The following is a 26589-nucleotide window of genomic DNA, read 5'->3' as shown; positions in this document are numbered from 1 at the left end:
AAAATCTCATGGTAGTAACATCCTTTTACATGGCAAAACCATTACATTTCAGTGTTGTTATTCACTCAAAGCTGTTACCTATACACATTTACCATTATGAAATATTTTAAATATTCCACATGTTCAGTAGCTGTATCACTCAAAGTTTTTGTAGATTATGGGAAGAAGAATAGTATGTTCTCTTATGCTTTTTATTTTCAAACGCAATAATTATAACTGATGGTCACTTTGAAAGTATGCCATTACCCAAATTATTCATTCTGATTAATTATTATTATTTTTTAAAATCATTTTCATGTCAGTAGCATGGATGCTACTTAACCACATTTTGTGTATTTGCTAATTCTATGTTTTAAAACTCAATTGTGTTATTTAATTAACAGCAAAATGCAGCCACTGTCAGGAAAAACTTTATATTATTTATATTATTTATTTATATTATATTTATACTAATATATATATATATATATATATATATATATATATATATATATATATATATATATATATATATATATATATATAAATATATAAATAAACATATATAAACAACAACAAAAAAAAACCAAAAAAAAAAAAAACCAAGTGTTGTGAGATATGGGTTACCACAGTTTTTGGAATAGTAAAATGCATGTTTTTCACCCGTCACGTAATCACCCAGGCACTGGTCTTACATGTTCTGAATACGTGTAATATCAGAACTTGCTCAACATAAAATGGCTTTTGCAATATTTCTATACATTTGTTTGCGATGTGCCTTGTCTAATTTCTATCCAACATTTTAAATTATACCTTTGGCACCAGTAATGTCAGTATGAATATAAATATGGGCCTTAAATGGAGAAATTCCCTGAATGCTCACTCTCTCTTGAATATTAGAATGATATTTTGGAGCAGCTGCATAGTTCTCCATTCAGGCAGCCAAGAAATACTTGTGAATGTGTACATTCACAGTCTCACCAAACATATATCCCAACCGATCAAAACCCCTCTTGTTACCACACACACACACACACACAGCATATAAACTAGCCCCAATACACTGTGCAAAGATCACGCTCAAAAACAATAATTACAAGAAATAATCAATATATTTCACCCAAATTTTTTATCTATTTGCCCAAGCTATGTTCTCACAAAGATATTTGCTATAAATGTTCTTCTGGTTCAGATAAATGCAAAAGAGAAACCTGTAGTTTTCAGAATATATATATATATATATATATATATATATATATATATATATATATATATATATATATATATATATATATATATATACATACATACATACATACATACATACATACATACATACATACATACATACATACATACATACATACACACATATATACACACACAAAAAAATAAAAATGCCAAAATTTATACGATGTGAAGGGCAGGCCACCGCACGTACACACAATACCTTCCTCTGAAGTAAAAAAATTTTTTTTATTTTTTTTTTTTAAATACTCTGAAATATACCACATGATTGACTAATCACTCATCTTATGAGAAAAAATAGCAATATTCACATTACGCCCCATAGTTGTATGCATGCATATAATATAATGCTAGAGCAACCAGACAGAGTAATCAGACAATGTCCACAAACTCATACAAGCACTCAGTTAATAAACACAGCAAATCATTAATTAACCTTGGTGTTACCATCCTCAAACAAGACAATATTTACTTACAGTCTTTTAAGAGCAGTAAGTCCAAGGAAGGCTCCTGGCTCAATGCGGGTGATGATGTTATTCTTTATGTCCCTAGAAAAGAAAGCAGCAGGCAGGAAACAGTAAATATTACTATTTCAACAATAATTAATTTCTTAATAATTATTAAATTCTTGATAAGTATACTATCCGCAATATGCAACCTGCAATAGAGTATATTAAAATGACAGACCAGATGTTTATAAATAGTGTATAAAAGGCTCAGTAGCAAATAGTTTTTAATACCATATGTTTCAACACTTGACAAAATAAGATTGAAATCACATCACCTTCTTGGTAACACCAGCCTAAGATTCAAGAACTTTGTCATATGCACAAGCTCCCTTGTACAATGAAATTCGCAGCTTGCGCAACAGATGCTACAGTATAAAATCAAAAGATGAATAATAACAAATAAAACAATGACAAGGTAAATAAAAAAAGAAATTAAGTAGAACTCAGCACCACTGGCATCAAAAGGCTAATCCTTCTTGTAATTTGTATGCCAGAAATACCCATAACATATACTCTAAACAATACTCTAACATATTCTAAACATTTGAGAAAAACTATTTAAAAATTTTTTACCTTCCTGTGACCTTGACCCTGCTTGGATCAATTCCAAAATATAACTTCTTCATTTGCTGGTTACAATGATAATTCCATATACACCCTACAAACATTTAACCACTCATTGTTGAGATACTGTGACGAGAATTTGTATGGACAAACAGGAGGATGGATGGACGCATAGACAATCCGAGATCATAATGCATAAAAAAAAAATTTGAAATATCATTGATTTTACATAAACCTACACAGAGGCTGAATAGGTATGTGTGAGGTTTTTGCACAATGCAGTGCAACATTGGAACAAGACAACAATATAGACAGCCTCTACTTAGACTTTAATGGTTCCTATGGAGACACTCGTACAGCCAAACAAGCAGCGCACCAGTACACAATATGTGATGACACACTCCAACCCTCAGATTTCACAGGGCAGTGATGTGATGCTTGCAGACCACACCTGCGCTAGTCAGCCAACAGCTAGTCCTATTCAAAAGCTTCAATACACACATACCGCCATCTCAATGGCTCAAAGGCCCAGAGCCTTTTGAAGTCCTCACTCTGTGGTTACAGTGGAGGACAGAGAGAAGGCTGGGCTGTTCACATGAATGGTTTTGATGTGCCGGGGAAAACATGATGAAGGAAGCGGTGAGCACATTGAGGAAAGATGAGTGGAATGGAATGCTTCTGTTTTTGAATAATACTTTTATATAATTGCAACTAGCTGACCAAAAAAGCCACACAGGAATCTAAGCAAATTAGGGCTTCAGACCTAGCTGATTTTTGTTATCTATCTATCAAATCATCTGTTACCAGTTATCTTTATTTTCGCAAAAACTATGCTTAGCCTTTACAAGAAACTGGATTTGACCCAGTGTTTGGTTCCTGCTCAAGATTTCCACCAGAAATTAACGATGCAGTTCGTTGCTGATTGGTTACACCCACCATGTCACACAGAGTACCGGACGACGACAACTAGCATCCCATCCAGGGTTGATTCCTCCCTCGAGACTCCACTACAACCCTGACTATAGCAAAGCAGCTACTGAAGATGAACCGACAACCTAGCTTGGATTCAAATGGATAATCAATCAAAGTAAAAATGGTAATGCAAGACCTTTTCAGATTTCTCTCATATTTTCACTCTCAAATGAAGCTAATCAACCACAAATACTGTTTTTCCATCACCAATTTAACCATCTTTACCAATAATTATAGAGCATATTCTGGAGAGGCAGTGAGGTTAATGTCAGTTTGAATTCACTGGCAGGAAATGTCTCCATCTGGCAGTTAGTGTGATGAGCTTTCAAACCGAAAAAAAAAAAAAACAACAACAATTTTTCAGTAGCATACTCTGGTGCAGGAAAGCAGACGACAGCTACAATGAGAAAGTCTGTTGAAAGTTGTAACTTATTAAATGGCACGGATAAAGGTGAAGAACTGCAGACCAGAAACCATTCTGCTTGCGGTCTTCATCACTAAATAATAATTACTGGGGCTGTTAAAGACAAATTGGTTCCTCCTTCATTGTACTAATGCGTTCCACATTATTTTTAACCAGAAAGAGCTAAGCACACGGACTACTTGGCAACCTGTCCGTCAAAGCTGTTACAACAAATAAATGAGGATAGAGTTCTTATTTCACATATGGAAAGTTTGTCTTGGTCTTTCTTTCAACAGACCAGCTATAAAAGGTTCCTTAAATTCTCTAATAACATTGAGCGAAGCTTGTGTCTCTGGAGTAGAAAGACCAACAAAAATTCCAGTGGATCACTTCACCAAATTTCTTTGCACATGGACAACAAAAATAATCTCTTTGCCCAAGCACTCCAGGAATGATTTTCTAGGGTCAGTTACAAAAAAAACAGTTCCTAATGTTGGAAGGCTTCTACTGCAATCAAACTTGAAAATATTTTAAAATGGCATATTGGTGCTGTTCCTCAAAGAACAATAGTCAGAAGGGCTTAAGTGGCCCTGTAAGCGTGTGCGCTCATTTTAGTGACGACAACAATATGAAATGTCTACGGATGGACTCTGAGTAAAAACAGTGAGGTAGCCACAGTCAAGCTACAATTTCATGGCTGGGGGTTTAAGGTGAAAGATGGGCTTTTATTGATTCTCCCATACCCGTCACTCTCAGAGCAGAGAACAGCTGTGATGCCAATGAGCTTTGCTGTGGTGTGAGCTGGAGACTGCAGTGAGGCTTTATTTGCCTTGAAAAGGGACGGTAACTCAGCACTCACTCCTTCTTTCCAGCACACAAAAGCTGCCAGAGGCACAGCGTTTTCGGGGAATCAGTCTGTGACACCTCTGGCCCCTGTTAGCCTCATTAGCATAAGAAAGGCAACATTCCCATACTGTTCAGGGAAAGTGAGGCCCGAATTATATATCGGAGTGTGTGAATCTACAAACGTGCTGGCTTTGTGCACAGGCCTTCACACAGGTGTATGCGCACAATGTTAAATTGTGCATATTGACCAAAGCAGGATGTATAGGAAATTTCCCAAGAATGCACTGTGACTGCATGGGCATATCCTCAAACAAGTCTAATTCACAGTGTGCTTTTTTCCATGAGATATTTTGTTTAGTTTCAGATTAGGGCCTTGTTCCAACACAAACACTACCAGAAATTTGTGTCCTGGGTTTATGCACATGATCAATCCACAGAACACCAATTCACAGCATAAAATTTGCACTTCCCAAACACAGTTCATAGAGATCCACCCTTGCTTCAGTGGATAATCTCACGTCAGTACTGTAGACTTAACTCCCGACTCAGAATTATTTCACTTTTGAGCTCAGTGCTTTCAAGTTTAAAAAAAAAAAAAAAAAAAAAAAAAAAAATGTATGCCTTGTTAGCAACAAGAACATCAGCTAACATTTAATAAGGATGTATTTTCATTCTGAGAACAGTGAACTTTATGGTCAGCGATATAGATTTAATCAATAATACTTTTTAAAAAAAAAAATACTGTTGTAGACTCATTTAAAGTAGTGAAGTGATATTTTATTTACTTATGAGTGGCCATGCTGAGATACCTATACTGAACTCAGCGTTGTGGACACCTTCCCAAGCTGGAGTTCGGAAACTCAGATTTATGAGCTTTAGTCAAATGCAGCGTAAGTACCTAAGAACTGCTTGTGTAATCATAAAGACTTTCCTGTGCGCTTCCCAGGACTCTTATTCACAATATGCTTATATTGCCCATCAATAAACATGCTTAGTACACCATTGTAAAAGTAATGATTATCCAGTGTCAACAAAAGAAAGAATGGAGTTCCCTTTAGGTTCTCAAGGTTGACACAAACTCTAAAGCTGCTGTGTCTTGCTAAAAAATAAAAAATAAAATCTAACTGAATTAAATTACATCAACAGATAGTATCAGAAAATATCTAAAATTCTGATTCTAGTGTTTCCAGTCAATTGCAGACCTGATACTGGATGGACACTAGTACAGATGTGCCCATAAACCCCATACTACCCATAAACTCCTCCTCTGCATCTTTACACAAGAACAGTTTTATGTGCCCCGAGATAAATGCACGGATGAATAACAAGCGCAAAACGCCAAGAGGAAAAGAGATTCAGAGACTGCCTGACTAATAGACTTAACCAGAGAAGCATAGCTCATTTCCCTAGGCTTCTAGGGCAGAGAAGGATGGAAGTGTTTATACTTTTAATGGGCTCTAAAAGACATTTGTTTAGCTTACGCTCATGATCTGTGCATTTTTGTCCGCTTTAGAACAGGAAAAAGAGCCTATAACAGAAACATACTAATGTACATTTCTAATCCCAGGACCGGAGTTTTCAAGAAGCAGCTTTGCACCTGGGACACACCAAGTTTATAAAGGGAACGATGAGAATTTAGGGAACCACTGGATTGTATTTGCAACAAATGAATCTCAACTAGCCTTAATAGTACATCATATACAGTACAATGCTTTTCAGATGCCAAACCAAATCAATTAAACTCACTTTCGATCTTAAAAACTGGCTGAAATGCCTTTGAAAATAGTGAAATTGCTCAGCATTCCTTTAAGGGCATATAAGGGTCAAAAGGAGAAGAGAAAGGATTCGGCATGAAAGTGTTGTCTAAGCCTTGCCAGAAAAATACCCCAGAAAGGCCCCTTGCCTTGTCTTTTTCCTCTTCTCACCCAGGGTCTCTATAATGACAGAAAATATGCCCTTGGAATTCCAGTCAGATTGCGTCATGTTATTTTAGCCCTCATTAAAACACACGGGCTGCTAATGGGCTGGTAATTTTTTTTTTTTTGCACAAAGCCATTTTCAAGCAATAAATCACCCTAAGTGCTACAAAACAGGATAGCTCTCTTATGCTTTGGGAGAAAATCAGGCACACACATTTCTAAACCCAGAAGAAGTAAAACTGTGCTTTATAAGAGAATAAAAAGTGCAAAAAAAAATCATGCATGCATTTTTTTTTCAGTAAACCGATTGTTTAACCAATACATTCGTATTATAAAGCAGGTCAGATACTAGTGTTCCCTGAGGGCCGTGTCTAAAATTAACTGTCCCTTCCACCACCCCCTCATGACAGGCACTTAAAGATTCCTCTACATTACTGAAGTCCTTCCTCTGGCAGCTGACAAGCAAATACAGTACACGTTCCCTCTGTATGTCACGGTCACTGAGGCTGCACAAACCTGCAGCCATTTTCTTAAAATAAAAAAAAGATCTGTGTTTTGTTTGCTTGGGATATTTAATTATATTATTTTGTGAACAATGATCATTACATTTACATTTATTCATTTAGCAGACACTTTTATCCAAAGCGACTTACAAATGAGAAAATACAAGCAAAGGATCAACTTTCATTAATAACAGAGAAAAATCAAACTCAACTTACAGCCTCTCAAGCATGGACAGACCAACGAAGGAGCCATTGAGGAGTTCTTGGATTTTATTGGTGCTTAACATGCTGTAAAGAAGGAAAAAAATAAACATTAATAAATGTTTAATGCAATGTGTAAACATCAGGTTGCTTCAATGACCTAATTTTAAACCTACATTTTTATGCAATTTTCAAAAGCATCTTTCAGCCTATTTCAAGAGCACAGAAAATCCACATACTCTTAAAGTATCAGACTTCAAGTAGTGCACTTGAAAGATCGAATTTCCAAAATCCTGTCTAAATAAGGTGGAAAATTTCCACAAATACCATATACATGGTGCTTATGTAAACAAACAAAATCAGTGATTTTCCACTGGCGCTGAAAGTAATACTTTAAGCATTTAGCTCTCATGTGGTGAAATGTATTCTTTAAATGTTTGAGAATATGTGCCACAATCTCCTTCAAACACTAGAAAGACGCCGATGCATACTAAACAGTTCGATTGTAGTTACTAGGTCAGCATTTCATAAGAAAGCACCGTTAAGGAAGGAACATAGCCTGAAGGAAAGTCTTTCTCGGTCAAAACATTCCCAGTCGAGAGTTACAGGATGTAGTGGCTCACACACTCACCCTTTACTCACACAGACATACTTTCATTACGAGGTGCTGAGGGCTGGTTTTATTACAGGATAGCGCAGGATTTAATCCCCCACCTCCATTACAAGACCTTAAGAGTTGAGAGCGTGAAGAGATTCTGTGCGCTTCTCATCACACTACAGCAGACATTAGCATTTCTAACGCCACATGTGCATAGTGCAAGATATAGGATATGCAATCACATCTCGTCTCAGAACATAAAGCTGCTGGGTGTCTGTGGTGGAAAATAGCTTCATTGGGGGAAAAACCCATACTGTTGCTGCTTCACATGCAGCAGGATTCAAATAAACATGGTATGATAATGAGGTGAAACAGAAAAGAACCATCACTACTGACAAACTAAAGATCAGGTTTAGCAGGTAATTATCAAAATGGTTACTTTGACTCAAACACTGTGAAACACAGCTATCCAAAGTTTAAGAAATTTGAATCAAACACAATAATCAAGTAAAGTAACAAAATGAGTATACACATTTATTGAGCCTCAGACGATGCTTTTTTGGATCAAAATTGCAATTAATACTTCTATGTGGACAGCCTATAAAACATTAAGCTTGAGGAAACATTGGTGGCAAATCTGCTTTTTCCCCCTCAAAGTCATGCAACACTCCCCTTAACACACCATGGCGGTGGAAACACTGCAAAGCGCAATAAAATACATTATTTTAATATGAGTAGAATAATGCAGGGATGGATAATTGATGCATAGCTAGCCCACCAGACAAGCAGAAGTTCCATGTTCCCTGGAACTAGGGATGGGCAATATGGACTTAAAACTTAACCAGGACATTTTCTGGTATTTATTGCGATAATGATAACAGTGAAATATAAATATAGTACCATTCACCACAGTTTTTGGCTACAAGTGGCAGTTGCATGCAGTCTTACGAGCCTCAGAAACACAAACATTGATCTAAAAGTAAAACTGATTTTCTGTAACCAAACCAGTTCCAGATTGTAGAGGTAGCTCCTCGTTTAGCAATAAACTCCCCCTCAGCTTCACGTCCACCTTCCGCCGTACTTGTTTTCGCTCCGCACGTGAGCTGCGAATGGGTCACACACCGTCTCTCAAAGAAATACATCATCAACTAGGCTTTATCGTTATTATTGCGAAAAAAGACTAATTCGTATTGTGGGGAGAATTTCTACCGGTATATCACAAACAATAAGATATCACCCATCCCTACCTGGAACCTGACTAGGCTTAAAAGGTGATAACTAACCTATATATACACACATATGGTGAGCTTCATTGGTGGTTAGGTGCTAAGGAAAATGCAGTGATGTGGTTCTTCCAAGACGTGAAGTCAAACCCCTGTTCATGCAGTGTCACAGGGCACTTGCCCTCTTCTGCATAATGTTGCTGTGACTGACAGGAGAGAGACAATAATCTCTTCGATTCCTCCCAGCCAGATACAGATACAATATCCAATTTTGCTCCCTTGGCTCCTGGCCACAGATGCTGTGGTATCACTTTGACCTTGCGATCTCCCGATGATAGGGTGAACACTTTTCTGTTGCGCCACTCAGTAGCCACTGCTTTTCGGGTTCTGAATTGATTGTCAGTCATCCACACTTGGTAAAAACTGATGAAAACTTGTTTTGCGAAACTCAAATAATAGTTTTTTTCCCTCCTTTTTTGAACTTGCACATGAAATCATTGTCCACTCCTGATTATGATAAATAATTGTGATTTCAGTACTGCACGAAATATTCCTGATTATGGTCCAACAGTGCGAGCTGAAGCAGGGTAGAGTGGAAATGTGAATGCATCTTAAACAGGGATGTCAGAAAAGATAGCAGAATATTTTTTTCTGAAAACGACCAAAAATGACACTGAGTTTGTACAAAGTAGAAGGAAAAGGTTACACTGCTTTAATGTTTTTAATTTAAAAGGTTAACTAGATCAACAGTGTCACTCTTAATGAGAATTCCAAACAGTGGTGCTATGTCTACAAACAATTTCAGCAACATATTTAGTTTTGCCAGATTTGTTCTCAGGATCTGCTCTGATGGGCCATTATAAATCTGGTACCAAGACTGGTACTTGTAATGTGTAAAAATGTAAAGTTTTAAAAGAGATAGACGGTGCAAGCAATATGGCAATACTCAGCCTGTTTTAGTGAAGTCATTACATTTTTAGCACACGTAAAACTCCTCAATCTTTCAGACACCACACAATCCAATCCTTAAGTCAGAAGTGCCTAAGTCTATTCCTGGTGATGCATCACCCTCGAGAGCTTACATCCAACACAGCTGGCTCTAAGATTCAGGTTTGTCTAAATGCACTGATTATCAGAGATCATGTGTGTCACATTAGAGCTGGAAATAAACACTACACGGATGGTGATCTCAAGAACTAGACTTAAGCATCCATGCTTTAAGGATGGGTAAAGACAAGCACATAACCTCTAAAGAGCAGTTGAAATGTCTAGAGAATGGAGAGACTACAGGGATAATGAAGTGCAGGGGAGGGGAACTCTGACTGTAGATCGCGCTTGTGGCTTCTCTCTGGAAGTCCTGACAATTAGCATGCAAATTATCATTTGCTTGGGGCCTCATGGTGCCGGAGACAGGAATCTTCTTTTGATATTTTAAAGAGATTTGGTGCCTCACTACAGCGAAGCCAGTTAAAGGAATATAACCAAACCTACAAAGCAACCAACTGTAAGAATAACTAATATGGCGCACGTTACAAATAATGGCAGAAGTACGAGGAGCTAACATTAAGTGTAATTATTTATTAAGACTTTTACATTTATTTTTACATCGGTTCAGCTGATAAAAATGAAAAAAAACGTTCGAGTACTTTGACAACACTGAACCAAACCTTTAGAAAGTGGCTCCTCGAGCTTTCTGGAGTCCCAGGAGAGACAAAATATCAGCTAGCCAAGACTTGTTCACTGTACAGACGTTTATCAGAGAAAAAACAAACCCAGTGATTTAGTCCCTACTTTTACTAAAAGAGTCCAGCTAAAAGACGTCAGAGGATTGACGAGACACAGAATGATAACACGGTGATACTTTTGTGTACACTGCATTCTAATGGCGCTTGACAGATGCTTAAGTCGTCCCTGGCTAGATTCATTAAACTTGCTCAGATGCCTGTCAGGTGATGGGACTACGAGGTAAAAGGATTAACGGCAAAGCTCACAAAAAGTGAGTGGGTTAAAGCTCAAGTAATGGGTATGGTGAGCTTTGTTACTGAAACATGCATTACTATGTATAGTAGAGTACGTGGAAAGCTACTTTCACAAGCACTTTAACCCAAGAGACGCTATCAAGACACATCAAGACAAACTAACAATTTCATGTATTTAATGGAATCCAAAGTCTTCCTTCTAGACGTGCATTGCAAAAGCGATCCCGCTCTGAGGTTTTAGCCAAAAATGAACGACCATGTCAAATTTCGTCCACCCTGTCTTTGGTCGCAATGGAACCAAATCTGAAAAAGCAATAAATCAAGACTGACCAACTAAATCAAGTCCAAGTCATGACCAAAGAATTCCATTTCCATCAGTACATTTACATGGACAACAATAATCCAATATTAACCCGATTAAGACAATACTCTGATTAAGAAACTACCATGTAAACAGCAATTTTTAATTACCTTAATCAGACTAAAGTCATACTCGAAGTAAACACAAATCAAATTAAGACGTGTGGAGTACTCCTGTTTTAGTCACATTATGGAAGTGCATTACAGACATATACACACCTTAATCACACTATTAATGCCGTGTGAGAGTTTTCACCGCATTTTGCGGCAGGACACGATCACACACGGCAGTGCTCAACCGTCGAGAGCACGGCTGCGTCCAAAACAGCATACTTAACTACTATATAGTAGGCAAGTACGCATTTTTCGGATGAAGCCCACGGCTTCAAGCAGTCGTCTATTAGCACGTATAGCACGACAAATAATTAACCACATTTGAAGCTTTCGTAATGTTAAAAATGAAACACCCAATACTATATACGGTACCATGACGAAGACGAACTGTATGTTGATATGTGAAATTTTGGAGGGACGTCGGACGGTGTGGCGCGGGGACGTAATGACGTGTGCCGTTAATCGATCTATGTTCTATAACATGTAAAACCTGAACATGAAATGTGTATTCTAAAAGCAACCCATGTATAAGTCGGTAAACACCTTAATCAAAATATTGTCTTATTCAGAATAAGGTCAATAATTAGATTACTGCTGTCCATGTAAACGCAGTCAATGACTACGTTTACATGGACAGCATTAATCTAATTATCGACCTTAATCTGAGTAAGATAATAATGTGATTATGGTGTTTTCATGAGTTGCTTTTAGAATACTCCTGTCATGTTCCCATTTTACATGTTTTAGAACATAATTAGATTAACAGCCCGCGTCATTACGTCACCGCGACACGCCGTCCGACGTCCCTCCAGAATTTCACGTATCAACACAGTTTGTCTTCGTTATGGTACCGTATACAGTTTTGGGTGTTTTTATTTTTATTTTTTTTACGAACGCTTTAAGTGCAGTTAATTATTTGTCATGCTATACGTGCTAATAGACAACTGCTTGAAGCGGTGGGTGTGTCCCAAATCGCGTAGTTACCGTCTATATAGTAGCCGAGATACATGTATTTTTCCCCACTACAGGCCTATAGTAGGAAAGTATGCGATTTGGGACACAGCCGAACTCTCTTGTTCGCCGTAAAACGTAAAACTGCCGTGTGTGATCGTGTCCTGTCGCAAAATGCGGTGAAAACTCACACACGACGTTCATAATGTGATTAAGGTGTTTACATGTCTGTTAAATTACTCCACCTGTCTTAATTAGATTATTGCTTACTTCGATTATGACCTTAATTAGATTAAGGTAAGTAAGAATTGCTGTTTACATGGTAGTTTCTTAATTAGAGTATGGTCTTAATCGGATTAAGAGTGGATTATTGTTGTCCATGTAAACGCAGCTATTGTGTGATTTTTGAGAGAAATAATCAAATCAAATTAATTTCCTGTTATATGGAAGCTGCGATCATGTCTCAGTATTTTCATACTCAAATGTGGTGAATTCAGAAAGTGCTTAGAAAAGTGCTATTCAATACTAAACACTGCTCACTGACTAGAATTCAGCTTTTAATATGCAGACACAGCAGAGCTCATACAGTCATCTTTTGTCCAAACTGAATAAGTCCAAACTGAATAAGCTGGTGTCAAGTTGGAAGTTTAAACAAGGAGACTCTTCCTCAACAGGAAGCTTCCAAATATCCATTATTAGTTGGTTGCACTCTAACTGGCCAAATCGCACAGGTGTAAGTAACATCATCTACTAGCAAACTAATTTAAGGTTAGTTACCATTTATATCCCTTTGGCATGTGTACAGTCAGATAATGTTAACCTTTCTACCATCTCTTCTACACCCAACTACATAAGAATTCAACCTCCAACTCCATTATGCAAATATATTACACTGATATATGCTAATTTTATAACACAACATATCCTTTTATTCAAATAAGAAAAGACAAACTTGGTTATCTATGGAGATCTGCTTAATCTTCAGGAATCAGACAGTACAAAGAAAGCACCCAAACCAAACACATCAGTATGCAAGAAGTAAAGAAAAGCAGCTGCAGCAGTGCCTGTTTTTCTGTGCACCGCTTACATAAACACTCAAGATAATCCCAAATTCACCTTTTCATGAGACAGCAGCTACACAAATCAAACCAACCAGTAAAGTATTTTACCACCTGAAGAAATACCTACGTGAAGCAAAAGCACACAGGCTCAGAAAAAAAAAAAGTCTGTTATAAGAAAAAGCAATACCTATGCCAGATTGAGAAATCATTGGTGTTAGAATACAGCAGAGACAAAGGGACATTTTCTGTTATAGTTGGACAGAAATGCGACTTGGGCTGGCCTGGAACCGATTTGTGTTCCCGTCAACCAAACTGATCTGGTCTCGCTGGGAACCGCAATATTAAATTGGACTCGGCTAGATTTTCAAACTAAAGCAGCTGCAGTGGGAGGAAACTTTGCATCCCACAGTGCTTTGCTACAGGTGCCAGGTGTGTGTCAGCCAGAGAGAGAGAGAGAGAGAGAGAGAGAGAGAGAGAGAGAGAGAGAGAGAGAGAGAGAAAAATGACGAGCTGCTCAAGAAGAGTTATTATCCTCATACTGAACAACAAGCACAGGTGCGTGTGCACTCACCTTCACACACTCGCACACAGGATGTACCATTGTCATCTCTTTCTACAGGCTGAAACAGGGATAGATTATTGTTCAAATGAAACGCATGTCCGATATGTTTTACAGTAATAATAGATGATGTGGAAATGTACCATTTATTATGTGCAGTAAAACCAATATAAGAATTACTCAATATAGTGAACACCTGTTGATTAATAGTTAATAGTTTATCTTACGTGAGAAAGACGAAAAATATCTTGCCAAAAACACTACCCAAGGAAAAGTATACCTTTCCATATTTAATTGCTGAGGACAGCAGAGGAAACCTGATGATCTCATATGGTGTGTGTTTGTGTGACTAGGCTTCAATCTAGATCAACGGAAATAACTGACTGTATAAGTCGGTGGAGTTATGGCAGGACTGCAGGAACCATCAACTCAACCACAGTCGAAAATGTACTGCAAAATTTGATGGGTATGTGCATGTAAAACACTACACTAGGGATGTGCGAGACTCGTCGACGAAATGGACCTGCTGCTGCTAATTGACACTGGAAATACTAAATCGATCTTTTTTTTTTTTTTTTTAATCCTATATACACACACGTTTTTTTGACTATCTTCTGGGGGTTTCTTCCTTATAGACTAGCCGGATACAACATTTCTGTATAAACGTCAGTGAAATCACTCGTAGCGCTCATCCCTACTTTACACGTAACTAAATCATTTGGACCAAGTTAGACAGACACATGCTCCATGAACAAGAAGTCAGTTAAACACCAAAAGCTAAATGTGAATGTAGATGAATCACTGAAATGTGCAAGTGTATACTCATCAGGTTATTCGTACTGTTGGAAAACTGTTCCTCAGTATTTCAAACCCAGCAGAACTGGTTTACAAAATCCTTTGCTCAGAAAATTAACACTGCTTTATTCGGGCAAAAAGTCATCCGAGAATATGAAGAACATCATGTTCCCAAAGAAACTCATTTGACTTGCCGTTAAACAAAGTCCTCGAGCCAAAAGGGAAATGCTAATTGCAAGATAATAGTTCAGCAGATTCATACAGTTATGTCCTGGAAAATGAGACACTGATATTATTCAAATATCTATATAAACTGCCTGCATGCATTTTATGTCCGTTAATCAAGATATCATCAAACAAAATAAGCCGGAAGACCAATTTCCCAAATGCTGGACAAGTTTGGATATGTACTAACACTTTTCCACAGAGATTCTTTGCACTATTTGTTATGACACACTGGTTACATTTGAATTTCAACTACCAGATATAATAACCTGATCCGATTATTTTTGGTAGAAAAGCACATAGGTAAAGAGCTGGGCTGATTATTGAACAAGCGCAGAAGAAAAGTGTACACAACTGATAGACATAACATGTCTGTCATTCCAGCATCTTTAGGGTTCTTTGGGTTGTACTTCTGAGAGGACACTTTAAAGAGTCCATGTAGAACATAAAGAGAAGCAAAGAGTTTTATTCAGTAACCTTTGTGAAACTGTGTTATACTTGGTGTTCTTCTCAAAACCAAAATTATGGCATTGTGACAACCCTAATATACACCAAGAAAAAAGGGCACTACACTAAACATTACTTTATCACCTGGGGTGCAGGGCTGGCACCACTACTCCAAAAGTTGTGGGGTAAGATTTTTTGTCTGAGAGAAGAGGTACATCGGTCATTTGTCGATAAAAACATACAGACTAAGGGGCCGTTAACACGACAACGTTCTCAACTAAAAACTGAAAACTTGACATGACTTGACGTCACAACGCCGTTTTGGGGCCTGAAAACGGGTTTCAAAATGCAAGTTTTTGAAGACAATGCCGTTATCGTCTCTGTGTAAACATACAAAAACAAGAATCTGTGAAAACGATTACGACATGCACACGCTCATTACGTGTTCAGTCTATAGGCATGCACACAAGACATTCAAAACTACAATGGCAGAGTACAGGACTGTGTTTGTGCTGCTCAAGATTTGGAGTTTATTGACGCTTCTCTAGCAAAGTGTAGACTTAATGCATCACTACTACAACCAGCAGAGACACATTTGTTACATAAACCACATTATTAACCCATGTGTACACCGACGAAGGGTATTCAAAATCATATAATTATCTTTGTAATTGTCTGTTTTGGAGTAAATCTGTATCCTATGTAGAAAGCAAACTGACTGCCAGTGTCTCACTATTTGATTTGTATTTGCTGATTTTGTTCCATTTTGGTACAACGATGGTCAGTTATTAGTGCTTAAAGATGCATTATTTTGATTCTTTCAGTATATTAAATTGAATGAGCTTTGTTAACAGAATTCTGACCTGGAGCACAGGAAAAGCTAAAAGATGGGGTTGAAGACAGAAAAGGCCACATCCACAATAAAAAGAAAAAAATTTTAAAAATGCACATTTCATGTACGTTAAATTATATTACATTAGGGACGTCTCAGTGTTTATTAACCAAGACAAATAAGCCAAATCTGTGCTTGACAAGCGTGAGTTTTCACAATTCCTTATGACAATGAATCATTTTCCAAGTCTAACTATTGAGATTGTAAGTAACTGGAGACAGAACTTTTTTTGTACTCATAGATCATAAACCATTGAAATTGTTTGAGAAATGAAAACATCATTGTGCTCTTTATTCAGAAAAACCACAGCTCCCCAGTTTACTTCTATTTGTTTATAGGGCAGTCTTGCCCGGATCAATATGGCAGACACGCTGACGTGAATGCTTATGTGCGCAAGCGTGTAGCGTTTCTTTACAAAATGACATCACCAGCTACTGACCTGGCACGCATAATACAGCGTTTTTAGTCATTTTTGCAGATCCGTGTGAACGGGGATCGTTTTGACAACGTTGTCATCTGTACTGAAAACCTTTCAAAACCCCAAAGGAAAAACTTTTCCGTTTTTAGTAAATCATTGTTGTGTAAACGTACCCTAACTATGGATTTTGCTTTTAGCACTATATGAAGCCAGGGTCTGATTATAATACAATACCAGGGTAAAACACACCTTTTAATGACCATCAGAGTAGTTTGTTTTGACCCAGCACATTTAATTTTACGTTTTACTCCTCAGGCAGCTAAGAACGGCAAAAAAATTTGTTCACAAAGCTAGACAGCACTAATTCTAAAAGATGTTATAAAAATCGAAAACATTCGTAACTGTCTGTTTCGCTAAACATATTTACAGGAAGCCTTACTTGCTTTATTTGAAGAATGTCACTTGAACCTTCCTATAATCAATTCTGTATACAGAATATGTGCAAATGTCATTTAACATATTGAAACGTTAGTGATACTGAATCAACACACGATTATTAAGCGCCAGTGAGCGCCAAAGCACGGTTAACACTTTATCACTCATAAGAGATACCCTTTAGGAGAAAGGTCCCACTCCCATAGCTGAACTGAAAGTTTCCCTTGTTTTTTTTTTTCAACTGAGTCAGACCTGTCTATTATTTCCTGAAGTGCTGGGTCACTGCCCTAGTAGTTTGAAAAGTGTGGGGTCAAATGCCAGCTCGCACCCGTTGCTCCAGCGGCCCTACTGGGGTGGTACCATCACCTGACGATGTACGCTATAGTAAAAGAGACATGTTAAAGGTACAAACGATGTACCCTTAAGGGTACCACCCCACTGACAAGAAAATATATTATTTAGTACACACTTAACATGTTGCAATACTCAAGTCAGTATGTATCTCTCATTCATTCTTCACATCTACAGTCCACTTACAAGCTAAAATCAAGGTAGGCTCAAGGTTGAAGATGGAGACCGAATATGTAGGTATGGTTTGTGAGACGGCTCTACACCCAACTACAGAAAACAACTGTTATCCAGTTCCAGGTTTTGGAATTTCATCATGAGCAATACTCAAAGTGTGTGGTGGAATATTACAAGCAAATGCACAGCAATGGAATATGCTTGTTGGGTAGAGTTTGTATAACAGCTCGACACCTATAGCCAGTTGAAAAATCCAGCTTGGTCTGGTGAACTACCAGCTACCAAAACACAGACTGAGCTGTTTAAGCTGTTAGACCATCTCTGCCAGTAGGAAGGTTATATTTCCAGATTCCTTATTGCGTGACTAAACTTATCGATGTTCAACAGAAACGAGACATGTCAATAGATTCATTCTGCGTGTCTATGGATCACGCGTGCCAAAATCGAGTCCGGCTCAGTGATGAGGACGGAGAATGAATGTATTATGTGACTGCTTTACACCTAGGTATAGCAAAGGTTTGGTCCAGGTGGTTCTGTTTACTGGAAACTCATTATTTCAGGCTCAATATGGCTTAGTAGTCAAACATTACAAGAAATTACAAGAAAGGCAGAGATTGTATGACAGCTCTACAGATTTGAGTCAAGCCCAGCGTGTTGAAGTTGTACAGCTGAATGCATGCTACATGTATTGCTAGATATGAGGCATGTACACCCAGGTACACAGTCTGAGAACCTCATAGGCCTTCCTTCATTGTTTCCACCAGGAGTCATAGGTGCCACAAAACCACAAGGAAAACAAGGAGGTAAACAACACAACAGCATGAAGGTGGTTACTTACAGTGTGACTGTTCTGTTGGGGAAAGAGGTGACAGGCAGCACCTGCTGGAGCTCCATGTTGCTACACACCACCTTCTTGTCCGCTGTCCCTGACCGACCGCCGGTTTTCAACCGTTCATCATAGATTTTACATTCAAGAGAAACCGCACAGTTCACAGATCCGAGCAGCACAAAAGCCAAGAAAAGCACACACCAGCTGCTGAGCGACATTTCCCGCTTAGTCTGTAGCAACATACGAGCTGGGCGAATGAGTGAAGTTAATGTAGCATTGAAATGCTGAGTTATTGGTTGTAGTTTGTTTTGGTGTGTATATATATATAAATATATACACACACACCCATATGTATGTACACCCACACATAAAAGAGCTCCTTGTCTCTTCAAGAAACGCATAAACGGGACAAAAAAAAGAAAAAAAATGTATGGTAAAATATGCTCGACGTTTTAGTTCATAGTGCAAGCCTGGTATCCACATTTACATTTGGATGCGCCATGGCTTTGTGTACTCCACATGAACCAGTCCAGGGAAGCGCTCCGAGATCCTTCCTTTGTTTTCCAATCGGCTCCGTTTACCACTCGGTGCCATTGAGTCGGTCAAAGCTCTCGATTATACTGCTCAACAAAGTCTATTTTGTAGACAAACACTTTACCTCCACCATAGACTTGTGTGTGATAGCTGCCCTTGCTGGCTGTAATCCATGTCGTGTAGTTTTGTTTTTTTTTTAATAGCCAGGTTCCTGCGCGGTGAAGAGACAGCTGCAGCCCACACAGGACACAGAAACTTCAGAAAATCCGATCACGCTTCAGTCAAGAGAAACTTTCCTTTCTGACTGCATTCAGACTCCCAGCAGTGAATAAACCAGTTACCAAATAAAACACAAGCTCCAGCCTGCTAACTTCTCAAAAACAAAAGTTGAGCGCGCGCCGTGAGCAGATCCTCAGCGCAAAACATCATGTTGTTAGACACCAGCGCAGCTACGATGAGTTTAGTGGATATGCACTGATTTATTGATCTTTTTAACACGAGAAAGCGGATCGACGTAAATGTAAAGCCGTACAGCGGCGGTGAAAACAGAGAGAGCAGCTCGCAGTTGTTGAACTCGTTAAAGTCCGTGTGTGAATCCGAGAGCTCCACTTCCGCTGATGACGTCACCGCGAGTCTGCAACCTTTCCCATGAAAAAAGAAGGCCACGAAGGAGAGCAACTGATACAAAAAAAGTGACCAGGCTTTCGCTGATAAAACAACCCAAGTGTCCAGTATCACACACCACCACCATCACCCACAAGAACCACAACAACAGCATTAAAACAAACAAACAAAATAAATACATACATTCATACATACATAAGTGTTGGCTGAGTGGTTAAGGCTTTGGGTTACTGATCAGAAAGTCAGAGGTTCAAGCCCCAGCACTGCCAAGGTGCTACTGTTGGGGTCTTGAACAAGGCCCTTAACCTTGTGTAGGTGCTCTAACATGGCATCATTCCTAATTGCAAACAAAAAAGAAAGATAATAATTTCACTGTGCTGTAATGTGACAAATAAAGGCTGCTGCTTCTTCTTCATAAATAAGTCAGTTACATACGACATATATCCATCAGTTTGCATGCTCTCCCCGTATTTCCTCTGGGTATTCTGGTTTCCTCCCCCAGTAAAAAGATGTGTGTTGTAGGCTGATTTCCAAATGTGATTGTGCCCTGCAGTGGGTTGGCACAGGGGCCCCCAAGTTCCCTGGGATAGACTACAGGCTTCCTGTGACCCTGTGTAGGATAAGCAGTACAGAGGATGGATATATGCATCAGAATAAAGATATACACAGAAAAATATCTCATTTTGAAGTATTTTGTGTTTTTTGTATTTCAAACACAGAAACAAAAAATGAACTTGTTTTATTTCATGTAGCATGTAAAAACAGGGTAAAATGTTAAATCTGCATTATGGCTTGTGTTTTTCCCTCTATGGGAATGCTCCAGAGTTCTCTGTAGCATCCTTTGTGTAAAACCCAACAACAGATTATACAGACTATTAATCATCATCAAAGAACCTTGAACACAGAAAAATTATATGAAGGATTTCATAAAAACATAACTATCTTTGTTAACTGATGTGTATAAGTTGTATTTTATGTGCTAAAATGAATTAAATCTAAATATACAAGAATATGATAAGTGATAAACCAATGAATTCTGTTTGTGCTAGATTTACTTGTTTGTTTGTTGGTTTATTTGTTCATTGTGCATTATTTATTGTCTTCCTTGAACTGTGTTGACCTGATAAAAAAAGAAAGAAATCTTTTAAATGAAATTAGAAGCGTGTATAAATGGGACACTGTGTGCATTAAAACATGGGTGATTAGCATTGGGGTTTTTTTCTGCCACCTAGTCAGTTATTCTTCACTTAAATGAAAATGTAAGTGGTCTAATAAACTAGACATAATTACGTTTAATAAGAGAGCCCAGTATAATGACACATATTTTTACACTTAGTATTTAATGACACTCATTTCTTATCTGCAGCAGAATAAAAAAGCCCCACTATGAATTTAAGTACACTAACTAAGCTGCATCTAAACTAAGCTGCATGCTCACTGAACTGCACATAGATGTTGGATGCCATGTATAGTATATCTCTTTGTATTATACTTTGTGGTGTTAAAATATCTAATCATAAACTACAGTTTAACAAGTTACTTGTAGCTAATTGATAAATTTGTGACGTAGCTCCCAATGCAAATTATCGGCGAACTAAACATACTACAACTATAATACAATCCTCCATAATCCTGTATGCATTGTAGTCATTGTGGGTCTAAAGAGTGGAGGCAAGTTCAGACTCGTGATTGTGGGTAGCCTACAACAGAGTGGAGAGCAGACATTGCATGCAACTGTATAAAGTCAGTGACAAGACTTGCTTTTCTATTTGTGCAAGTTCTAACAGTCCTTTACTATAATGACAAAATATAATTTCATGTTGGCATTTTAGACTGAAGCAGGAAATTTATCGACATTTACAAGTAAATGAATAAATGACTCACTAAAGGACATTCAGTGCACTCCATAGGGTATAAAGGCATTACTTAATACCCTTTGTGGTGTAGAAATTCAGCAGTGAGCTTTTTGCTACATATCTTTTGATCCAGTACCACAGTTGTCTAAAGTAGTGGATCTCAAAGTAAAGTCTGGTGACCTCTAGGGTCTGTGAATTATTGATTGATTTTACTGATTTGAATAAGTTTAATACAAACAACAGTAACTCCAAAAACATGTACAACTATCAATAATGTCAACATGGACCTAAAGTGTTTTGTCTGTGGAAAGTTGAGTAATAGAAAGCGCCAAGGCTCTAATAAATGTTTTCACTATATTACTGTACAAAGTATTATTGAAATAATGGTAATAAAATAAATCTGAAGTGAGGGGCTCCGTCGAGTTTATTCTACAGTTTAAAGGGTTTCTTGCTATAAAACCTTTGGAGAACCCCTGCTCTATTTATGAACAGATTTCGCCCCACCCCCTCCGTACGTGATGACGTTTACGCACACGCTGTACGTGCAGACGCTCCACGCTGGACTTCCTGCTACTGTAAAGCAGCGGCAATTACAGTTGAACTCTAACACTCAGTGACATATGAAAGAAAGGCAGTGTAGTGTGTATACCACTCACTGATAAACGCACCCGACATGGCTCTTTCTAAAAATGCGTCCGTCGAAGGTTTTCCCAGTGATTTTGCATGGGGAGCTGCAACAGCTGCTTACCAAATCGAAGGTACATTAATTGAACTTTCACAATTAATAGTCGTTAACAGTAGTTTTTAAATTTTCCTCGGTTTCATTCCTTACCTGCTGTTTGAACGGTATGTATACTAAATAATATGCTAATGCTCAAATTGTGTACAATTTAGACTTTGCCTACTATTAAGTACGCTAGTAAGCAGTGTTGAATGTATTCTACAGCTGCAATATAATGTAATGTTGCACACACACACACACACACACACACACACACACACACACACACAACATTTAAATACACGTTGAAAAAAATACAAACCATAGTTACACATATTCTATTTCAAAATGTAAAGAAACCAGTCATTAATCTGATCTTCAGCAACCACTTTATCCTGTTCACTCAGGGTAGTGGTAGATCCAAAGTCTTTTTCAACACTGGGCATGAGATGGGAATAACCTTTGGACGGGACACCAGTTCATTGCAGGGCACCATGTGCACACACTTACACATAATCACACACAGAGGGGTAATTTAGCCGTAGTAAATTAATGTTTTTGGAGGTGGGAGGAAACCAGAGAACCCAGAGGAGAACATGCGAAACTCTGCACTAACAGTAAAGTGAGTTCTGGATCAAACCTAGAGCTGTAAAGCAACAACACCTGCTGTGCCAATCATAGTAATACATATTCTGTTTCAAAGCAAGAGATCTTTTAAAGTGTTTGCTGTAACTTTTGTGTGGTTGTGCAGGGGGCTGGGATGTGGACGGTAAAGGCCCCAGCATATGGGACACTTTTTGCCACAGTAAAGGACGAGTATTTGAGGATCACACTGGAGATGTGGCCTGTAACAGCTACCATCTTTGGGATGAGGACCTGAAGTGTATCCAGCAGTTAGGTCTCACACACTATCGTCTGTCCTTCTCCTGGTCACGGTTGCTTCCTGATGGAACCACACGTTTGGTCAACCCACAAGGTGCTCTGCCTGGAAAGTGATCAATTATTTATGGCAGATGATCAAAATGGAAAAGCTATGATTAATAATACATCATCTACACTATTAGAAGATAGCACATAAAATGTGTATTTGTCAGAGAATTTCTTGACAACATCCACAGGACCTTTATCTATGGAAACAACCATAGGTGGTTACTAAATATGGAGTGAATATTTGTATATTTGTTTTGTGATAGTGTACAACTGAGGAGAGCCAAAATCTCAATATCTAACCCTAGATTATTACTTGTGAAAATGAATAACAATCCTCTGTTATTCATCTTCAAACTTAATGCACTAAAAGCTTTGGTTAAAATACATTCCTGTTTTATTCCCCAGGTGTAGCATACTATAACAAAGTGATTGATGACCTAATTGCCAACACTATTATGCCCATGGTCACCCTGAACCACTTGGACTTGCCTCAGGCTCTACAGGACCGTGGTGGATGGAAATCTCCAGAGATTGCAGCTGTTTTTGATTCCTATGCTCAGTTTTGCTTTAAGACGTTTGGGGACAGGGTGAAGCTTTGGATTACAGTGAATGAGCCTTATGTGTGTGCTAAATTTGGGTATGAGAATGGCCTTTTTGCCCCAGGCCTTAAAGAACCAGGGACCTCCATCTACCTCGTAGGTCACAATTTGCTGCGTGCCCATGCTAGAGCCTGGCATAGCTATAATGCCAACTTCAGATGTCTGCAGGGAGGAAAGGTGTCCATAGCTCTTAACAGTGACTGGGTTGAACCTTTAAACCCATGCTCTCCTGAAGATGTGGCTGCCAGCCAGCGATACATGGACTTTAACCTGGGCTGGTTTACTTGCCCAGTGTTTGGCACAGGGGACTATCCAGAGAATATGAGGAGCAGGATTGAGGCCCAGAGCCGTGAACTAGGATATACTGAGGGGCAGCGCTTGCCTAAGTTTTCAGAGGATGAGCCCAAGCCCTTAGGCACAGCAGATTTCTTTGCACTGAACTACTATACATCACGCAAAGTGAGGGACACCAGCTCTCATCCCAGTGAGTGCAGTTTCGCAGGGGACCAGGGAGCAGAGGCTATAATAGATCCATCATGGCCAGTGTGTGGCGTGTCCTGGCTTGCTGTCGTGCCTGAAGGATTGCGCAAGTTGCTAAAATACATAAAGGTATGTTTATGAGAATTGAGAGATATTATTTATGCTATGTTGTCATTTTATGCACCTTGTATTTCCAATATGTTACATTTACAGATTCATAACTTTTATATTTAATGGATGTTATGTTTCTCAGGAGACTTGCAACAACCCTGCCATTTATATCACTGAAAATGGCTTCTCACAGATTGGTCCTGTTGAATTTGAAGACATTGATCGCTGCCAGTTTTATCAAGATACACTTCAGCAAGTATCAAAAGGTCTCGCAATAGCTGTGTACTTTATGCTTTTCACTTGCAGTAATAAATCAATAAAATATTTAGTGCACTTTAGTGCCAATGTCGATGAATCAAAGATTAATCGTAGTACGTATTTTTTTTTTAGGCTGATATGTTTTCATACCCTTGATGCAGCGCCTTTTATTGTTTTCTAGCTATCACAGATGATCGAGTGAATGTGAGAGGATATTTCGCCTGGTCACTTCTGGATAACTTTGAGTGGTCAGACGGCTTCAGTGTGAGATTTGGCCTCTTCCATGTGGACTTCTCCAGCGCTAAGCGAAAGCGCACAATGTACCGCTCTGGAAGAGAGTATGCAGCTTTAATAAAAAGACACTGTACCTATACCAAGCTGGACAACTGAAATCAGCACTCTGAGATCTATACTTGCCACTACATTTTTTAACACTGAATAGTGGCAGCAACAACTATATATATATATATATATATATATATATATATATATATATATATATATATATATGAATGAATGAAGTATGATAATTTTGCTTGTAGAGGAGCTTTTACAATAGCCAGTAACAAAAAAAAATAGTGTAAATTATTATTTGTTTAATCTATGAAAAAAAAAATATATATAACGTACTGAGCAGTCTTGGGCACCCTTTTTTTAGTATGAATTGTTCAAAAACCTTTCACATTTCCAAACATTACTTTTCCAACAGAAAATAAATGTTAAATAAAAATGTTTCAGTAAACACAGCAACATATAACATAATGAAGGCTGCTGCGTTTTGCAAAAACAAAGCAAGCCAGTCTCCAGAAGATCTGTGGCAGATTCTCCAAGATACTCAGTAAAACATACGAGCTAATTTCCTCATAAAAGTGCACTAATTGTACCTGAGGCTACTAATAAAAAAAGTGCAAAGTCAACAATATTTCCATATTTGCTTTACATAATTTATTTGCAAGTAATACATTATATATATATGTATGTATGTATACGTATATATATATATATATATATATATATATATATATATATATATATTTGTGTGTGTGTGTGTGTGTGTGTGTGTGTGTGTGTGTGTGTGTGTGTGTGAGACAGAGAGAGAGATGTTATATATGTGTAACAATATAGGAAAGTCATTACATGAGGTTATGAGCAGAAAGCAGTAGTTAAAAGAGCTTGAACTGTTCCCAGGTGTAGATTGTGCTTGATGGTTAAATACATGATAGATCAGTTATATATTGACATCTACACGCTGTACAAATTAGGGAAGAAGTTTGACAAGTTTAATAAATTACAGCTTTGGTATTATTTTAATTAAATCTAACATATGAATGAGAGGGAAAGGTTGAGAGAGGCAAGAGCTACACTGTTCATATTTTGTTGATGAACACTACCACATCGTGGTGCAAAAAGGTATCGCATGTATAGATGATTTCAGTTACAGCAGAGTGTCTTAGGAACTAGCACCGTGCTGCACTTGGATGAAAAGGAGATGTTTGCCACAAGTATCATTTAGCCTAGTGTAATGTGGCTGTGTTCATGTTTTAATCTGATAATAAAATATTTTGGATGTTTATTACTGTAAAAGTTAATTTACTTCAAGAAATTCACTTCTCTTCAGGAGTGATTGCAAGCTGTTAAACATGGATTTTTGAATAAAGAGTTCCAAATTATAACTTCAACATTAATGATATTCCCTTCCCACAGTATTCTTAGAAATAAATACTATTTTCCCCCATATAATGATATTCAAAGGACATTCAAGCAATTGTTAAAATCACCAAATGGGATTTTAGATACATATAATATGTAGAATAGCCATCCATTAATTTTCTGTACAGCTTATAGTACACAGGGTTGCGGGGAGCCTGTAGCCTATCCCAGAGGACTCGGGGCATGAGACGGAGGACACCCTGAACAGGGT

At 38.0% G+C, this 26589-nt stretch overlaps 2 protein-coding genes across 2 annotated transcripts in view; one reads left to right on the top strand and one right to left on the bottom strand.

Annotated features, from left to right (window-relative positions):
* The window catches only part of adgra3 (adhesion G protein-coupled receptor A3), a 36954-nt gene extending 17239 nt beyond the window's left edge, over positions 1-19715 (bottom strand). Inside the window, exons 1-3 of the mRNA XM_017472733.3 lie at positions 18565-19715; positions 7160-7231; positions 1704-1775 (exon numbers count right to left, since the gene is read on the bottom strand). Coding sequence (XP_017328222.2) covers positions 1704-1775; positions 7160-7231; positions 18565-18956 — 536 coding nt within the window. The 5' untranslated portion in view covers positions 18957-19715. The remainder of the gene's footprint in view (positions 1-1703; positions 1776-7159; positions 7232-18564) is intronic.
* Positions 19716-22117: 2402 nt separating this feature from the next.
* On the top strand, positions 22118-25590 carry gba3 (glucosidase, beta, acid 3). The gene is made up of 5 exons (XM_053681789.1): positions 22118-22327; positions 23042-23266; positions 23626-24428; positions 24553-24676; positions 24850-25590. The coding sequence occupies exons 1-5, from the start codon at positions 22243-22245 to the stop codon at positions 25056-25058; spliced, it is 1446 nt and encodes a 481-aa protein (XP_053537764.1). The 5' UTR covers positions 22118-22242; the 3' UTR covers positions 25059-25590.
* Positions 25591-26589: the final 999 nt, after the last annotated feature.

This window comes from Ictalurus punctatus, chromosome 7 (genome assembly GCF_001660625.3).
Source record: "Ictalurus punctatus breed USDA103 chromosome 7, Coco_2.0, whole genome shotgun sequence".
Taxonomy (NCBI): Eukaryota; Metazoa; Chordata; class Actinopteri; order Siluriformes; family Ictaluridae; genus Ictalurus; species Ictalurus punctatus.
Note: the sequence above shows the minus strand (reverse complement) of the source record. Positions and strands in the feature narration are given on the sequence as shown.